Source organism: Ceratosolen solmsi, unplaced genomic scaffold, assembly GCF_000503995.2.
Source record: "Ceratosolen solmsi marchali unplaced genomic scaffold, CerSol_1.0 scaffold11, whole genome shotgun sequence".
Lineage (NCBI taxonomy): Eukaryota > Metazoa > Arthropoda > Insecta > Hymenoptera > Agaonidae > Ceratosolen > Ceratosolen solmsi.
The window spans coordinates 7,137,017-7,156,147 of record NW_011948416.1 but is presented as its reverse complement, the minus strand read 5'-3'; the positions used below and the strand labels follow the sequence as shown (position 1 = coordinate 7,156,147).

Below are 19,131 nucleotides of genomic sequence, written 5' to 3'. Positions count from 1 at the left end.
GTTTATTTATAATTATATGGTATTTATATACTCTTGCTATACTGTATATATATATATATATATATATATATATATGTATATACATATGCATATTTATAGACAAGGTCGGTTAGCGTTGCGAGAAGAATATCCTATCTTTGCCGGTTTGATCCGGCTCTCACTCTTAAAAGATGCGAGAGTCGAAATACGTTGAACACATTGCGGAGTGTGTCAATAATATATGTATATTTTGATAATAAACACGCAGTAGGTGAAACGAACGTTTATTGCATTGAGAAGAAAATGTATTGATTTAAATTAGTTGCATGACGAGCGGTATATACTTGAAGGCTTTGTTAGTTTAGAATGCCGAATAGAAAAAATACTCGAGTCAATTATTATTTTGTACATGCAACATTCGATATAAGTTTTGTACAACTCTTAGAGCCTATTTGTTTTAATATAATGAACACGAAATTCAATGTAGTGCTCTTTATCCGAGAGGTGCACCTGCGTACAATTTTGTTGTTGTTATTCTATTATAGTAAGGAAATTACGAATATTAAAAACACAGCATAAATTGTCTAGTTATTTAAAGGGTAATAAAGCTAAATATGAGATACGAAATTGTAATTCAAGACCTTGACGTGATTTTATTTAAAAAATAATGAATATTCATGATTGATTATCCTAGAAGCAAGAACTTTCAATATTAATTTTACGATTAAGTTTGCAAAATTAAAATTATTTGTGACCTACAATACGTAATTGTCAAATAGAAATTACATTCATATGCTAGCATTGTGTGTATTTTTAATAAATAAATGTGTGCGCGCGCGTGTGCGTTAAAGCTTTGGTTTAACAACATTAATTATGAAATACTTAGTCACTTTATTATAGTATTGTCTTTTAATTGTGTGTATAAAGCTCTTGTATTGCCAGTGTAAGGTATTATATATTCCATATATGTACACGTATTTATTGCTTTTGAAAAACAAACCTATGACATTTATAAATTATTGTTACGAAATAAACACTGAAAAGTCGATCGTATTATTGTATATAAAATATATATTAATCCACATATATTATATATCGCTATATCAAATAAATGTGCTTTATTATATTTTAGCCAATAAAATATCATTTATATAATTGCAATAGATATAGCCATTTTGTACTGGAATTTTATATTTTATAATTAATTGTAGAAAGAGAAAAAAACAGCAAATTTACCAAACGAAAGAATACGATCGTTAAATTTACAATATAATTTATAAAATAGTTATATTTTTATGTAAAAAATTAATTTCAAAATATCATGGACACACAGGAATCATAAATTATACAAGCATATATATATATATATATATATATATATATATATATATATATGTATGCATGTATATGTATGTATGTATGTATATAAAGCCAACCAATTGTTCAATAATTTGATTATGCATACAAACGTACATATTCTTCTCAATGCATTTATGTAGGAATATTTTAATAGGAAAAACTATGAAAGCGTTCCGTTTGTTCCGAACGAAACCAACTCTGTACAAATTTCACCAAAAATGCGACTCTCATCGACACTACCGTCGTCATACTGATAAAATTATGCGCGAATATTTGCCATAAATAGTTGTTGCAATTTTGCCGTGCCTGTCATGCCTTTACTTAATTAGAATATGCGTAACGATCGAAAGGTAGCTTTAGGATTTCGATTATCCGAGCGCTTCCGGTTAACTCGAGGGTGACGCGTGCAATCGATAAACGTCATATGAGCCTGCCATCGTCCGATGAGCGTCCGTTAATTTTTTCCGTTAATCGGCGCTCGGGACTACTAGCAGGAACGGAAGAATCTAGTCGGCTCGAATTTAACGAGGCCTCCATGAAATATCCCTCAAACCTTGATAATGGCGTTTCAGACTGCTGCCGTCGGCCCAGGATGCGTTGAGATACTCGTCGTCATCGTCTTGCTCAAGCTTCTGCAAATGTAAATTATTATTATTGCTCGCTTTACTACTGTATAATAACTGTATAATAATGGGGCTGATATTTTTCTATTTAAAAGTTGTTGTATCTACGTGGTGAAGCGGTGCCGATGGAGTATACTCATCACTCACGTCACGTGATAGCTGAATAATTTTCATTACTATGAATAAATAATATTATTGACATATAGGAGACATACTTTAATAACAGGGATATCATTAATTCTTCAAACAGTCGAATTACCTTAATATCCTTAAATTATAATACTGTGGATTAATGGAAAGTGGCATTAATTCGTCGACCAAATCCCAGGAAAATTGGAATAAATTGAACAGATATTTATAAAATATGTCTTTAAACGAATAAATGCAAAAAATTGAGGGTTTATATATCGACGAGTATAAAGTAAATTTGAGATGGCTTGTTGAATTTATGTAAATAGAAACACTACATTTTCATAATTTAAAAACTAAACTTGTTTATTCACGAATATAATGGTTTAGTATTATTATCATTATTATTGTTGTTGTTGTTGTTGTTATTGTTATAATTATTATTTCAACTTTTTAGTCATCTAAATGTTACATACAGTTTAGGATATATAGAATATGTAAAATTAGGACATTTCATTGTTGAAATTTTTTCTTTTATTTTTCCACCACAGTTATTGAAATACTAATAATATAGTCGAATTACTAGGGTTATTTTTTTGCCGTAAAGCAGAGCTTACGTCGATAATTACATGAATAATAGAAAGAATCAGTGTTATTATTAATGAGCCCAAGCGGTTTCTTGAAACAATCCATTTATAATTTAGATTTCAATAAACAATACTTTTTAAAGGGATAATAAAAACTAAATCAAATTTAATATCGTAAGAGTTCAATTTTGATTTCTAGATATATTTTTTTCTTAATTCACACTCTTATTGTTCATGTATAATATTAAGCAGCATAGTATATTATATATTGGATCAACGTTTACCACATATTACCATAAATTAGTATTAATTAATATTAATTAGTATAAAATATTAAATCCAACTACAAAAAGTTTTCGAAATAATTAATAATAATTATTATATGAGGTAGTATTTTTATTATATAATAAATATATCGATATTCCAATTCTGACTCTTCCTATACTACAACGTTCTTCGTATAAAAATTTGTTTCATAATTAAAAATCTTATATAAATATAATGAATTACAAATAAAGAAATATAACGAGAGAAAATTGTTAACATACGAATAATTAATTTACTAATGTTACTTATGTAACAAGAAAATTGTTTTTTTCAATAAATTTCTATTATATATTATGTATGATCAATTTTCTTTTTATATAATTCTTTTAATAATAAACATTCAAAGAATAGAAAAATTATATATCAACACTAAGCTTCAATTTAGTTTTTAAATTATTTGTATTATCTTTTAATTATCTTTTTAAGTATATGTTGTACCCCACAATCTCAAAACAATGAAAGTCACGCTTAATCAAATATTACACAAACTATCATAGTTTCGATATTTGCAAAAGTGTTTGCACATTTAGACTTCATTCCTATCAGGCTGACATAAAAGCCGGAAAGAGGAAGATTCTGAACTGTCGCTCGCCATGAGCGACAACTCCATCCGAATCAGGAAGTATGAAAATACCTGTGCATTCTAGTTTTTCAATTACAGTCCAGGAATATCAGTGTATTTTGACATTATTTTAATATTTTGATATTGGTAAGAGATTTAAATGTAGCTGTAAAAAATAGCAAACAGAAATCGATGAAAGTAATGGTTTTAAGGGTATAATAATGAATGGAAGCATTAATTGTTTGATCCAATAAGCTATATAAATTTATTTATTACATAGTTTTTATGAGTAAAGTATGTAATTCGTAAATATCTTTAAAATATTGTAACTAGATATAATGTAAATTATAGATATGCAAAATTCACATCTATGGCTTTCGTATTTTTCCAAAATGACCTTTTTACTATTATTACTGATACTATTTGGATTTTAATCAATTTGCTTATCTTATAAATAGAAAATATAATGAGATGTTATTAAAATATATATATTATTTACATTTACACTGAATATTTTCAACGATTAATAGAATTGTTACTTTATTAAATTCAGTTATTTTTACTATTCCGTATGAAATTTATCAATACAATCAATCGTAAATTATGAAATTTTATTAATAAAATAAACTGAAATATACTGAGTTGAGCTGAAATGAATTAACTTGATTAATAATTATTTAATAAGAATTATTGTCTTTCGATATAACGAAGAGTCCATGGCATTTATTTAATTATATTTTCAGAAAACCGTTAAGGATTTTTAACGATCGTCAGTTGACTATAAAGGAAATTATACAAACGTACAATTGTAATAATCGTTGGGAATATCCTTTAAATAATATATGGAAATGAAGAACTACTTGACATTAATATACTTCATATTAATTTTTAAAAATTCGGGATTTCCATAAATTAGTTATTAATTAATTAATTATTATTACATAATATAATGATTTAATGTTGAATAATATTAATATTAATATCTGATTATTTTTTCAAACCAATTAATCAAAATCTAATATTATATTTAAAATAATACATTTATCTCGTATTTTATATCAGTTTGAATACGCTTTAGATGAATATGAACTTTCGTTCATTTATTGAATATTTAAACATAAAATTTAATTAATTAATACTTAATCTATTCTATACATTTATTATCTTTATTTTTTGCAATTTTTTTGTATTATTTTCATTGACAACGCATAAAATAAACCAGAATTCTTAATTTAATGCGGTGTATACTTTTACATGTAATTGGAACTCAATATTGCCTATAGATATTTTTATTTAAACTGGATTCTTTGTGAGACGAATATCATTTAAATTACATTCTACTTGATTCTTTTTTCATAAAATTAAATCATCCTATAGTATATTCATTAAATGTCATATATTTTTTATATATATTAAAAGCATATTCGTATTCCTTGAATTGATGATTTTTCAATATTATCTTTATATATATCATTTATTTAATGAAAAAATAAAAACATTTAATTCAAATAATTATAATTGTTTTTTCTATGATAAAAAAAGATATTCTATAAAGGTTAATATTAAAGATTAAATGACACAGAGCAGTCTATTTTTATTTACTTTCTAAGAAATTAATAATCATGAATTCTGCAATTGTATAACTTAATTACACAATTATCTATTTAAAGTTAGATAATATTTTGTATAAAGCATGGAAAATAATTAATTTTATTTTCATATAACATTGACATAAATTTGATTCGATTAACATAAATTTATTTTGATTTAGCATACACTAGTTTTAAAATCAATTAATAATTATAATACATAAAACAATATATAATTTCTTACAAAATTTAAATTATGTATATGCATTGAAAGAAAAAATATTTTCAATATATATTATTTATCTTCTTAAATCCGTTTAATTATTATGAAATTAATAATAGTTTATTAATTTACATTTGAATGATGTAATCTATTACATTAATAACGTTAACTGATTTCTAATGAAAAATATTTCACATTGAAGATTTTTGAATAATTTAAATAATCCTTGAAAAAGAATAAAAAGAAAGATAAATATTCTACTGATTAATCATTGACAATAATAAAAATAACAAAAATATTGACAGTAATATAAATATTAATAATAATAATAATAATAATAATAATCACCATAATCATCATCGTTATCATCATAACATCATCATCATCAGTATCATTATTACAATTAATTAAGTTATTTTGTACAATAATAATATTTAATAAATACAAAGAAAATGCTAATGAATGTTCACATATTATATTCAATAATAAATCAATTACTAAAAATTATTCAGTGTAATATATTAATTAATGTGTTATAAATTATTATTATTATTCTTATTATCGTTGTTGCAAGAATAATAGATTTTTAAACGAAAAGTTATTAACTATGAATATATATATATATATATAAATTTTTTTTTATATTTTAGGCAGATAATTTTATTACTACTAGAAAAAAAATAACGGGATGAATTCCTTTTTTGCATAAGACATTATACTAGAAAATTTATAGATAAGTTAAATAATTATATTTCATGCTATTTAATATTGTATAATTGATGGTGATACGACGTTTCTCAAAAGGAATTGAAGTATATTGAAATTGAGAAAAGAATGTTTATAATTAATAAACCTTACATCGAACGAATTTATCTTTTGACACTGTAATGGCTTTTTTTATCTCTAATCTTCTTACGAATTGACCGTTGAATTATTTTACACTATTTCTAAATTTTAATTTTTATGAATATAAAGTGGGCCATATTTACTCTATGCATACGTAGAGTCATGAAATTTAGTAATTCTGAAAGGGTCATATATATAAGACAGAGGGAGAGAGAAAGAGAGAGATAGAGAGAGAGGGAGAGAGAGAAAGATCGACAGTGAGCAAACTGTGAAACATTATTTTAATTTTTCATTAGGGTTTATCCTCTTGCACAGCTGATAAAAAAGATTTTGTTGTTCTTTACGATATTCAAAAAGAATTAGAAACTTATTCATACCCTTGTTCTCCATTCAGGATTTTTAGAAGCAATTTTTTTTGTTTTGTTATAAGATCTTTTCACCTGCTCTTTCTTTTCTTTTTATACAGTTTCGCTCGAAACTTCTACCATTGTGTTTTTTATACCTACTTATTGTTGTATTATCACTTCATATTATGTAATTAAATATTATATTATTATATTACTAATAATACTTTATAAAAATAAGTAGAATATCAATAATAATATAATTTCGAAAGTACATTACGAATAAAAAAAAAGTATGACTCAATTTCAAAAAACATATATGTAAATATATATATATTATTTAGTTACTATAATATTTCAAGATACTATTCACGTAATGAAATGTAAAAAATGAAATTGAATATCTTGTGAAAATGATAGTGAAATTCCATCTGTTCATTAATTACAATATGCATAAAGCAATGTTTTGTATATTGCTCAAAAATAAATTTAAATAATAGATTAAAAATTCTTATTATATTATTTTTCAAAGAATTCTGTTTAATTATCAATTGGAATTCTCTTTATAGATTTTATATATTAAAAACTAAGATTGGAATTAGGACAGATTGATCAAATAGAAGAAATCATCAAAATTTCATAACCTTTGTAAGTCAAATTATTATTGCTTTGACACTATTTCTTCTTTTAAAATTATTATACTCGTATCTTTAAATTCTTAATATATTTATTATATTATTTCATACTTATCCAATATACAATTTCGTATCCCAAGACTTAAATTTAGATATAGCTAATACTTTTTCATAAATCTTCCAATTACTAAAATTATTAAAAAAAATTAATTTTTTACGAATATCTATATATTAATTATTAAACTATTATCATTTTTCTATTATTTCGATTAAAAAATTTTATATCTGTAAGAAAAAATACAAGATAAAGCAATGATTAAATGGACGTGTAAAAATAAAACAAGGAGACAGAGAGAGAGAGAGAGAGAGAGAGAGAGAGAGATAACTAAGAGAATGAAGATGTGGCCTTTGACAGACGTTACGCTGACCCGCACCACTTATTCAAACTCAAATCAACCTTGTGACATTATTTCTGAATATATTAAGTCATTGTTAATGTTTCTAAAAATTTCACGATAGAATAGTAAATATGAATGAATATATTCGTAATTAAACAAAATCAACATTAAGTGTGACGATGATTCAATTCCAAAAATAGATTTAAATACAAAAAAAGTATCTTTAATAATGGGGGATATTATTTATAGGCAGCCCAGAGTAATATTTAATATTTTTCTGATAAAATATTTAACATTCCCATTTAATAGAATACAACAAAAATTGAAAATCAATAGTCGTTATCAATTAATGAACTTTTGATAAATATCAAATGATAATGTTCAAATTTCAAAAATACTTTTGTAAAAATAACAATATATCTTATTTAGTATAAAAAATTTTCTTTTCTTTACTTTTCTGTAAAACAGAATCTTTTATCTACTTTGAATAACATTAATACATAATAAACAAACAAAAAATGCACTGTCACCGCTGATTAAAATATTAAATAAATAATAAATATTAAAGACCGTATAATATGGTTATTACACAATGAATTTTAAATAATATTAAATATTATTTGCAACGGTGAAAGTATTGGCCGATTCAGGTTATATGCTCACAATCACGATTATGAGTGTAATTACACGTTTGATATAAATTTGCCAAAAAATAAAAAAAACGTAAATAAACGAGAAATAAAAAGCAATGGCTCTTAATAAAATTGTTTATAATTCCAAATATTGTGTTAAATGAAACTGAAAACATATTAACTGGGCAAATTATATTAAAAAATATTATTATTTATCGTGATTTTATTTGCACGCAATTTTGCATTATTACAGCTTTCGTAAGTATAGAGGCTAATATAAATACAAAATTATTACACTTACGTGTACGAATATCCCTCAATTAGAAATAAAAGATTAATTAATTTTATTGTAAGTTTGCGTAGGGAACCTCAACGTGTTGAGGACTACGCAAGCTTTGGGACAATGAAGAAGCTGCATTGCCAAGTACGCGTTTAAGATTTAACGTATACGACGATTTATGATCGATTGTTTAAGGAAAGTACAGAAAATCAATAGTAATTCTTTATTAAGGATGCATGCTTTTTTATTTAATAAATTCATATTGCAAAAATTACAAACATACGATGTTTCTTCTATTATCGAAATTAATTTAGAATTCTTTCTCGGCTGATGTAAGACAATTCCCAAATGATTGCCAAGAGTCTGACAATCCTTTGAAAAAGTTATACGTATTACAAACGAAAGACGTAATATTTAAGCCAATTGATGTAATATTAAAAAGCTCGACACTGCCGTTAATTTTCTGAGTGCAACGAAGCGTCAAGGAGTGTGAAAACGATCGATTTTAAACACACCAATTATTCGAATATCGCGAGACAAAAGATCCAGTCAATTCTCATTACTAAATTAGTTTCCTCGAGCACTGATCTCCGCCTCCCTTCGCTCCCTTACGTTTCTCCATTATCCCCTCCCCTCCATTACTTTTTATTCTCAAGCCGATAAACAATGAAAGATAAAGAAAGTAAAGACGTTGTGCAGACAATTTTATCAGTATTCATCAAGCGCAATTAAGTGTTCAAATCGAGCTCCCAAGCTGCACTAACATCGTAAAAAATGTACGAGAGATATAGGCGTCATGTGTATCATTAATTTAATAAGAGTGGCGATAGGTGGTGGTGATGATGGGGGTGGGGAGGACTTGATTTTGTACCGCGCCTATAAATAAATACGCGCTCTCTCTTGATTCCGATCAAGTTCATCGACATGCCTCCTTTCATCCCACCGCTACCGCCGCCGCCGCTACGACCACCAGCACCGCCACGACCACCAGCATCGTCACGACCATCACCACCATCCATCATCAGCATCAATACCAACACGAGTTCGCCCCGACAATCAGCAGTCCACTCGTAAATTCCATCGCCAATGGGGGGACGCGGGGTGCGTGTCATGTCGGAGTGTGCACTTAGGTGCGTGTACTTTGTCCTCCTTGTCTCGTCCACGGACTCGGCACTCGGGGCTCTTTTACGATGCTCGGAGCGACCGAGGCAGTGGGAGCGACGAGCGTCGGAATCGATGGTCTTGGCGCGGTGTGGCGCGGCCTCGTGCGCGCGCGTTCCGAACCGACGTCGTGTGCAGGAGCGGCCGTAGGCGGGGCGAGGGAGAGAGGATTGAACGGGCGAAATCGTCGGGCCGGGAAGGAAGACGAGGACTGGCGCTCGTGTGTCGGTTGATCAGGTTAACGCCTCGCGCGAGGTTGACTTTCAATCTGTTTAGATTTAACGACGAGCGCCCTCAACTTAGACAGCGGATTTACGATGATTATTTATGATGTGGCGATTATTTAGACGACCTAGGCGATTTCGGTCGCTCGAGGGGTGGGGCGGGATTAATAGTACCGAGCGACGTAAGCAAAGACTCGGGTAATGAGAAGCTTTCGAGCAAGCTGCTACTAGAATGCTACTGGCACTTCACCACTGGCCGAATTTCTAAAGGCGAAATTAACTCGAGCAATGAAGTAGAGAAAAAAATTTGCAATTTTTACAATCTTCAGCGTACCGGAATATCGATGAATTAGTTAGACGAAAGTTTTCTGAGAAGTAGTGCCAGAATCGAGTTTCGTTTTACTTTAAGCATGAGTCGAACATAAACTACGTGGGAAAGTGAGTCATTTCTTTTTCTCTCTAGAGAAATAGAAATTTAATCGAAATACTAAAGTCGTTTTACGTTGCAAATGAAACAATGATATTTACTATAGCAAACTATATATCGTACTTCTATTAAGATTAATACATATAAATTGTTGGTAACTATAGATGTGGCTGGATCAATTATTAATATCGTTATCGACCAAAGGATTTTTGTAATTTCATATACTTTACATAATTTCGAGCATTATGTATGTACGTCAATAAATGTCTTCAATTAGCGATGAAATTTTTCTTTAAATATAATAAATACATTTATTGACCTAGAAATTATGCATCCTTTTTCTCTCAGCTTTACAACTTAATTTTTTTAATGTATAAATAAGTTACTAATAAGAACAAACAAAAAGAAGGACAAAAAAGAAGAAAATACACAATTCATCTAATAGCTCGAAAGCCTTAATTTGGATGGGTGTGAAACAAATTCTATGTATATATATATATATATATATATATATATATGTATTTGAAATTTATATACTAAATATTTCATAAGCTTTAGACAGTTTACCCTAGACGACTATTTTAACGCTAAAAGTTCTCGGATAAAATTTTATCGGTAAATTAAGTACTAACTTACATTTGCAAGTAAATTTATTAAGTAATGTAATAAAAATAATATACAATTACCGTTTGTCAAATTTTTATTATACAAAAGAATGAAGATATCTATGTATTTCTAAAATTTATATAATTTATATATTTATAAAATATTCATGATTTTAACAATAAATTCATAAATTTAATAAAGAAAATTAAAACCAAAAATAAGTAAATAACTAAATAAAGCTTTTAATTAAATATTACTTAAACCATTTGTAAATAAAATTATAAAAGTTATATTTGTCATTGGCCTTTTTATGAAATTTTGAGACTATAATTATTAAAAAATAAAATGATTTATGATTAATGTGCGATTTCTATCGTCTAACATATATCGAATTAAAACGAGTACGAAAGAAAAGCAGGAGGAAAGATAGGAATAAGTAGAACGAGAGAGATAGGAATAGGGCAATTATGCGAGGGAATCAGTGAGCGCATAGTTGAATAAGAAAAATCGAACTCTTTGAAGCGAGATGAACTGGTGAGATGGAAAAACAAAAAATAGATGTTGAGAGAATAAAATGGAAGAAGTAAGAAATAATGAAAGAAAAGGAGTGAAGAATACGGGAAAAGAGAGACATTGAGAGTTGTTTAAAAGGTGTTTAAAAAACGAAGGGCCGGGAGAAGCGGCAAATGAAATGAAAGGTTAAAGAGAAAAAGTGAATTGACTTCAATTTACCTCCTTTTTTAAGTTTAAATTGAGAATAATGGTGAAAACAGAGGTAAAATTATATAAGAAAAATAAATTAGAAAAAGTAATTTCTGTATCAAATAAATTTACAATTATTCATTAATTAATAAAAAAAAAAATTCATTTCATTTTATCCATTAATATTATTTAAGGTAAATTCAAACAAAAATATTACATTTCATTTGAATTTTAAAATTCAGTTTTGCTTTAAAAAAAAAAAAACAAAATTCATATAATACTACCTATAATAATACTTTTTTCTCATATAAAATTAAATTTATTATTCAGATTAATTGTATGATTGCAATTTAAGTATCTTAAAACAGTAAAATATAGAAATAGGGAATAAGACTAATGACATGAAGGAATAAGTATTTTCGTAAAAAATATTGTACTTTCGTTTGGTTTTCAGAAGCATAATTATAATATATGCAAATGATGAAAATTTTTAATGATGTAAAAGTTTCTTATAAAAATATCTTTATAGATTTATGTATGCATCGTGTCAATAAAAATGTCGATATAAAATATGTTAAATCTGTCTAGGCAAAAATTATATACATTAGATCTTTAGATTATCAGTAAGAAAAATTAATTTTTTTATTTTTAACAATTATTTAAGCTAAAAATTAATAACATAACGACTGTAAAAGAATTATTAATATAATTACTTTTTAAATGAAAACAATTTTAATAATTTTCTTAAAATTATTGTCAAGTAATTTTGTAAAACAAATATTATTTATCATTTTAAATGTTTTTATCTTTTTTATATTAAGCGAATAAAAATTGCATAACTGATATATAATATGTACTCTCAATATATATATATATATATATATATATATATATATATATATATATATATTACTATATTATATATATATATATATATATATATATATATATATATATATATATTACTATATTATATATACAATTATGTACGTATTATGAGGCAATTGATAGCAACATTTATAAATGTCTGTATTTTATTGTCATAATAGGCATTACAATTTATTTATAAGAGCATTTAATTATAATAGTAATTGACATGAATAACTACATGTGAAATTTTAATACTCTATGCGGCATTTACAAGGAACTTTCTTTACTTGCATTTGATCGACCTATTTCGCAAATCAGTTCTGCTCTTTCATTAGCGTATGAAACGCTAATTTCCTTATCATCACCTATGCACTCATCATCACATTTCACGTGTACGCATACCTCAACTAGAAAAATGAATCATTCAAGTACTCCGACCTCTATTTTCATAATACACGGTAATTTCACACTGACTCAACGTACGTATTCGTGGTGAATTACAGCGACTACTTAACGAATTTTGGACACCGAATTTATAAATAAGTTAAGATAATCTTATTAAGCTCATGCATATGTATTTAAATAGTATTATAAAAGGAGAAATATACATAAAGATAATATAAAACGAGCTTTCTCAATTAATAATAAAAAATCATTTGACACTGTAAATAATGTGAACAACATAATTTATTATGCGATAAATAACTTATTTTTTTTTTAAATTTATTATAGAATGTACCATAATTGAATAGTTATAGAAATATGGGCGTGTCTGAAGGTGTAAAAATAACATTATTTTGATAATTTTGTTAAACGATATGGTTTTGCATCAGAAAAAATTATTTCAACATAATCTACATTCAGTATTATACAAAGAAAAATATATTAACTTTAGTTTATGATAAAATAATTAATTATTAAATGTAGATTAGAATATTAGATTAAACTATTAAACTAAACTTCAACAGTGATGTTTATTTTAATATTTAACAAGATATACAATAAAAGAAATTCATACAACAAGAAGCAGATGTGAATGTTTCTGAGTAAGAGAAGGCCTACGCCTTCTCCGCGTGTGTATGTAATTATATGCGTTTACGCTTGGATGTATGAGTTAGTAGATTAAATCTATTACATTTTTTTTTGAAAGAATAAAAAAAAGCAAAAATAATTATATTCCAATTATATATATATATATATATATATATATATACATATATACGATATATTTCGATATTTTTGTAATACAGTTTATCTGTTATACTATATGTTTTAATATATGATCTACGTATACGTTATTTATTATAAATGTTTAAAATATTTATACACTTATGATTTACTACTGAAGCTTTACGTTATTTCGAAGTGAACAGTATCATTAGGATCTTACACAATAAATTTTTCCAAATTAATTGTGAAACTAATTATTCCCATTTAACTTTCATGCAAATAATTTTCACTCAACCAGAAAGATATGAATTACCAACCACGCTGATTTTAAATTCTAATACTATTCAGACTGCAGCTTTCTCTCCTCTGGCCATGTAATAAATCTCTCTCTTCTATGAAAATTAAAAAATTGAATTTTGCATTATTCGCGAACATTGTCAAAACTTTCTTGAGCTTAGATCATTCGACCTATATGTACTAAATTATTAGTGAAAATACGTGGCTTTGTAGTCGCTGCTGTTAGCTTTAGCAGTTCACCCTTCAATTAATTATATTCAATGTATATTGTAATTATATATCTATATCATAGTTTAAATATACATATAATATTTAATTTGATGGACCTTGATATAATATTCATTAAAATTCATATTTAGAATTAAAAATATCATTATAAAATTTTATTATAAATTGAGATTTTCAATGTAATTTAAATATTCAATATTACTTGAATACGCTATCCAAAGTATTTTTTTCAATTCAATTCAAATACTTTCAATTAAGCTAAACAAGGAATCGTTTTTTATTTTTAATTAATATAATGTTATTAAATTAATTACCTAAACTAAACAAAATCTGATGATAATAAAGTATAAATTTTTGGGAGTGCGTAATAGGATTACGTGTGTATCTACATATATATTTAGTCTATTGAAAGAAAAATTTGATTATTTATTATTGATAGGAAATTACTTACTTTTAATCGAGATAAGTAATACTATAATTCATTTTTAAAGCACTTAAGTCATTAAGAATTTCTCTTAGAAAAATACTCTTTATAAAAATATAAGCTAGTTTCCATTTACATAATTTATACTACGTAGGTTAAATAACACTATAGTAATAACGAATTTTGTAATTTAAAAGCAAATATAAGCTTTAAAACAAATTTATTGTACAAATAAAGGTGATGATAGATTCATTTATAATAGGAAAATCCTAGAAATGCAATATTTATACGTTCGTCAATTTATGTAAGTTAGAAAACTTTCAAATTTTAAGCCTTTTAAATCAATTGTAATTTTATAAACTTTAAAAATAATTTTTATAATTGAAAATTTTATACAATGTACTTTAAAATTAAAATTTTTAAATTATAAATAAATTTTATACCTCACTATTTACGAAATAATAGATTGGGTAATTGGAAAATTAAATTAAAATCTTGGTTAAATGCTAAACACATACACAAACACACACACACACGCACACGCACACGCACACACACACACACGTGCTAATTTAAGGATGATGAGTTTTTAGATTCTATTATATATTTATAAATTTATGAAGAATGTAAATGTATTCTGATATTAAATTTTAGTTCTGTATAATTATAAGAAATCTGTGACATGTTTTGCTTAAGACTTTAATGCTTTCACATTTGTTGAATGTATTATAAAAAAGTATGTTGTTATTAATAGCATATCTCTTGATTAGATTGACTCTCAATTTGTAATTGATTAAAGTAAAATACGTTGACTACGTATGGCTTAAAGCAAGCTCTATATTTGCAAAATAGAGTAAAGAGGAAGCGTTAGATTATTGCACGCGAATTATGAAATCAATAGTTCTGCTTGAATCGTAATATATACCGATAGATGTATATCTATATACCTATAACTTACTTACACACACACACACACGCACACGCACACGCACACCACACACACCCACACACACACACACACATTTGCTAATTTAAGGACAATAATTAATGTTTCAAGATTATTGGATAATATATAGAGACTTTTGGAGCTTAATTTAATGTTTAATAGATTTTGAAGTTTTAAGATCTATTTACGATTTATCTATGTCCCTAATAGGAACATGTGCAAATCACTATATATAATATGCAGAATACAAATACACGAAGAACATGATGAAACTTAGGGATAAACGCACACGGTCAAGGTCACACTTCCGTAGGTTCAAGCGTCAGTTAAAATTCAATTTAAATGTCAATTACTGAAAGTAACGGCAATTAGCATAACTTATTTTAGATATTTAGAATTTTGTATATAATTTTCAGGATACAAATATAAATTGTAAAAATTTTAATTTGCATCCTTGAATTATTACGCTCCAATACTTTGGGCACCTTCAGTCATTTCAAAACTCTTTCATAAATATCGCATTTTTTTTCTCCCTCTATACCAAGAATCTTCACACACATTATAAATGCAGCTGTACACATTTGTGTAAAATTAGTGAAAAACAGCGAGTTTCGTACTAAAACAATATACCGTAAATAAATATCATTCAACAATTGGCTTTCATACCATAGACCAGAAAATCCATGGAAATACATTTACCCTGCATTTAATATTCATATACTATGATAAATGAGTTGAAATAAAGCAGTCCAAGTGTAACGATACGTCTTGCAATGAAAATTGAGGAAAAGTATATTTTATTTTTATACACCTAATTAAAAAATGTCGTTAAATAAACTTATTACTTAATTAATAGTAATAATAATCAGCCCTCGGACGTTTACATATATTTATGTGTGTGCGTGCGTGTTTGTGTGTATGTGTGTGTGTGTGTGTGTGTATAATCTGATTATAATTTTAATTTAATTTAAAAATTAATATCTATAATAATTCTCGAACTTCATAAAACTAATTTATAAAATCAAAGTTTTATAGATTAATTAAAAAATAATTATAAACTTATTATACATAGCCAGAAATCGAGATTTGCAGACATTGGAGTTTTCTGTTAATAACGTGTCGGTGAATGCGGTTATTTCTGTAATTTTATGATAGTAAATACGATTATTAGAATACTACAAATTTTCTCACTTAATAATTACACTTTCATTAACTATTTACATCCAAATCATAATTATTGCGAGCTCGACTAATTAAAATTAAACATATTATTACAAATTTTCAAATAAATAAAATAAATTAACATTCGCAATAATTAAAGGTAAGCGTCTGAGTACGTGACAACGATATGCATTTTCGCATATAAATATATATGGTAATAAATTAGTTCACGCGCTCATGCTTTAATGCAAAATGAGTGCGAGCCGAGGGCGCAAAAGACGTCATGTAGCGACAGACTGCACGACGCCATTTCGGACCTAGAAAGTAGCGACTCGCCAATCAAACTCAGTCACTTAACGATTTAAAGATACAGCGACAATAAAAGACGAGTCATTACCAGCCACTACAAAGTCTTTACAAAGTCGATGTCGATTATAGAATACTATATACATATATTTCTTGCCACATTTGTTAATTATTATTAGTTTAATGTGACTATTTTTTCTTCTCACACACACACACACATGTATATATATATATATATATAATAGAAATAAATTTATTGAAAGTTTTTTTCGTATTTTCACAAGGAAATTCTTCAATTTAAAATATATTATTGATATCAGAATCTTTATATTTATATACATTAATAATAATAAAAAATAACTTCGTATCTATAAATGGTATCCAATAAGAAAATGAAGATTTGATCTTTTACCTCATTCTTTCCAACTGCCATTCATAGAGAACTTTTATATCGTATACAAAAAAATTCTTTGTATGCTTTTTCTAAAAAATCAGATATCAACAAGATTATTATTTATTGCTCAAATAATATTGGCGAATTTGTGTCCAAATTAAATTCTACGTTCAACACTGCATCTTAACACACGCGCATCTACACGCGCGCGCACACACACATGTATACGGACTAATTTCATTTAGATAAATATTGTGTTTCATTGTAATAGTGCTTTATTGTATCGCTTTTGATATAAGACTACAGTATGAATAATATCCAAAGTAAAAAATTCCTCACTCAATTAATTTCTATAAAAATCTGATGATACTTATTACATGCTTGGTTCTGATATATCTATTATCAATAAATAATTTACTTATCATAAAAGTTCTCAATACAATTTATAAAGTTTTATCATTGAATTACATCGTAATAATATATGGAAATTGTACTTGAAATTTTAAATAAATTTTTTAGAGTTTTAAAATATTCGTTTGAGTTTGATATCACTGATATAATATACGACTATAGTTAATTCTCAAAATTAGGCGGCTTCTAAGCGTTCGAACCCCGAGGCGTCATTATAGGCAGAAGTTTCTGTACGTCTTTCAGGTTTCCGGAATAATTGACCGACAAACACGAATTTATATTATTAAAGGAGTTAAAATATTTCAGCGAATACATGTATGTTGTTCAAATGGCAGACTACAAACTTTAATCTAATGTATATGCATGTTAAGGAACATATCGATAATATAAATCAAGTGTCAATTGAATATCATTTCAATTCCTTTTGCTAAAGTTTTAGAAATTGATATGTCAAGAACATTTGTGCGTATTTATATGCAAGTATACAATTACTGTATATATATTTATTTTTGTTTTAAACATTATGTCAATAACATTTGTAAACGAGAAATGAGATAAATCATGTATAGGCATTTTCAATTATTCTTGCAAAATTATTGTCATGATTTCTATTTTAATTTATTGATAAGAAAAACAATGCATATTATTTTCCAAATTATTTCTTCATAAAAATACTGCCAACCTTGAAGTTATAGATTTTATAGTTCCATTTAAGAATCAAGACTTTCATTATAACTACTTTATTCATTGCCAATCAAAGTTCTACTATTATCAGAATATAAATATCATTTATTTATAATCCAAATTTTTGACTAATAAAATTTTATAAAATTACATGATTATTCGTGGACTGTGTTAAATTTCAGTAGAACGTCTAAACAAGAAAATGTTTGAAATAAAATTATTCTTCTCAAAATCTATGCTTGAATTCCAATGAATTATATTGGATAGCAATTGAGTAATGAGAAAGGTTTTAAAACTGAAAAATGTGTATTTGTCATATCGATGATGAATAGTAAAGTAAATAAACTATGTAAAAGAAAAATGAGAATATGACATAGGGCAAACAGTCTCAGCCGCTTTATAAAATAATAGACTGTTAAAGTATTGGATAAACAAGGGAAACTCAATGTTTCAACTATCAGAAAAATCTCGATAATGGGGATAACGGGGAAAGTGGAGGATGAGAAAGAATGAGCGCAAAGCGACGAGGCATGCAAAGTAGCTTCAACTAGCTGCAGGCTTGGCTTACCCGTGAATGGAGTAGGCATCGGGTATGCCGTCGAGGCTT

At 26.5% G+C, this 19,131-nt stretch overlaps 1 protein-coding gene across 1 annotated transcript in view; it reads right to left on the bottom strand.

The window, feature by feature from the left end:
• Window positions 1–1,393: 1,393 nt before the first annotated feature.
• The window catches only part of LOC105359252 (temperature-induced paralytic E), a 39,849-nt gene continuing 22,111 nt past the window's right edge, over window positions 1,394–19,131 (bottom strand). Inside the window, 3 exon segments of the mRNA XM_011495787.1 lie at window positions 1,394–1,970; window positions 19,093–19,112; window positions 19,115–19,131. The exon segment at window positions 19,115–19,131 is cut by the window's right edge and continues 283 nt beyond it. Coding sequence (XP_011494089.1) covers window positions 1,907–1,970; window positions 19,093–19,112; window positions 19,115–19,131 — 101 coding nt within the window. The 3' untranslated portion in view covers window positions 1,394–1,906.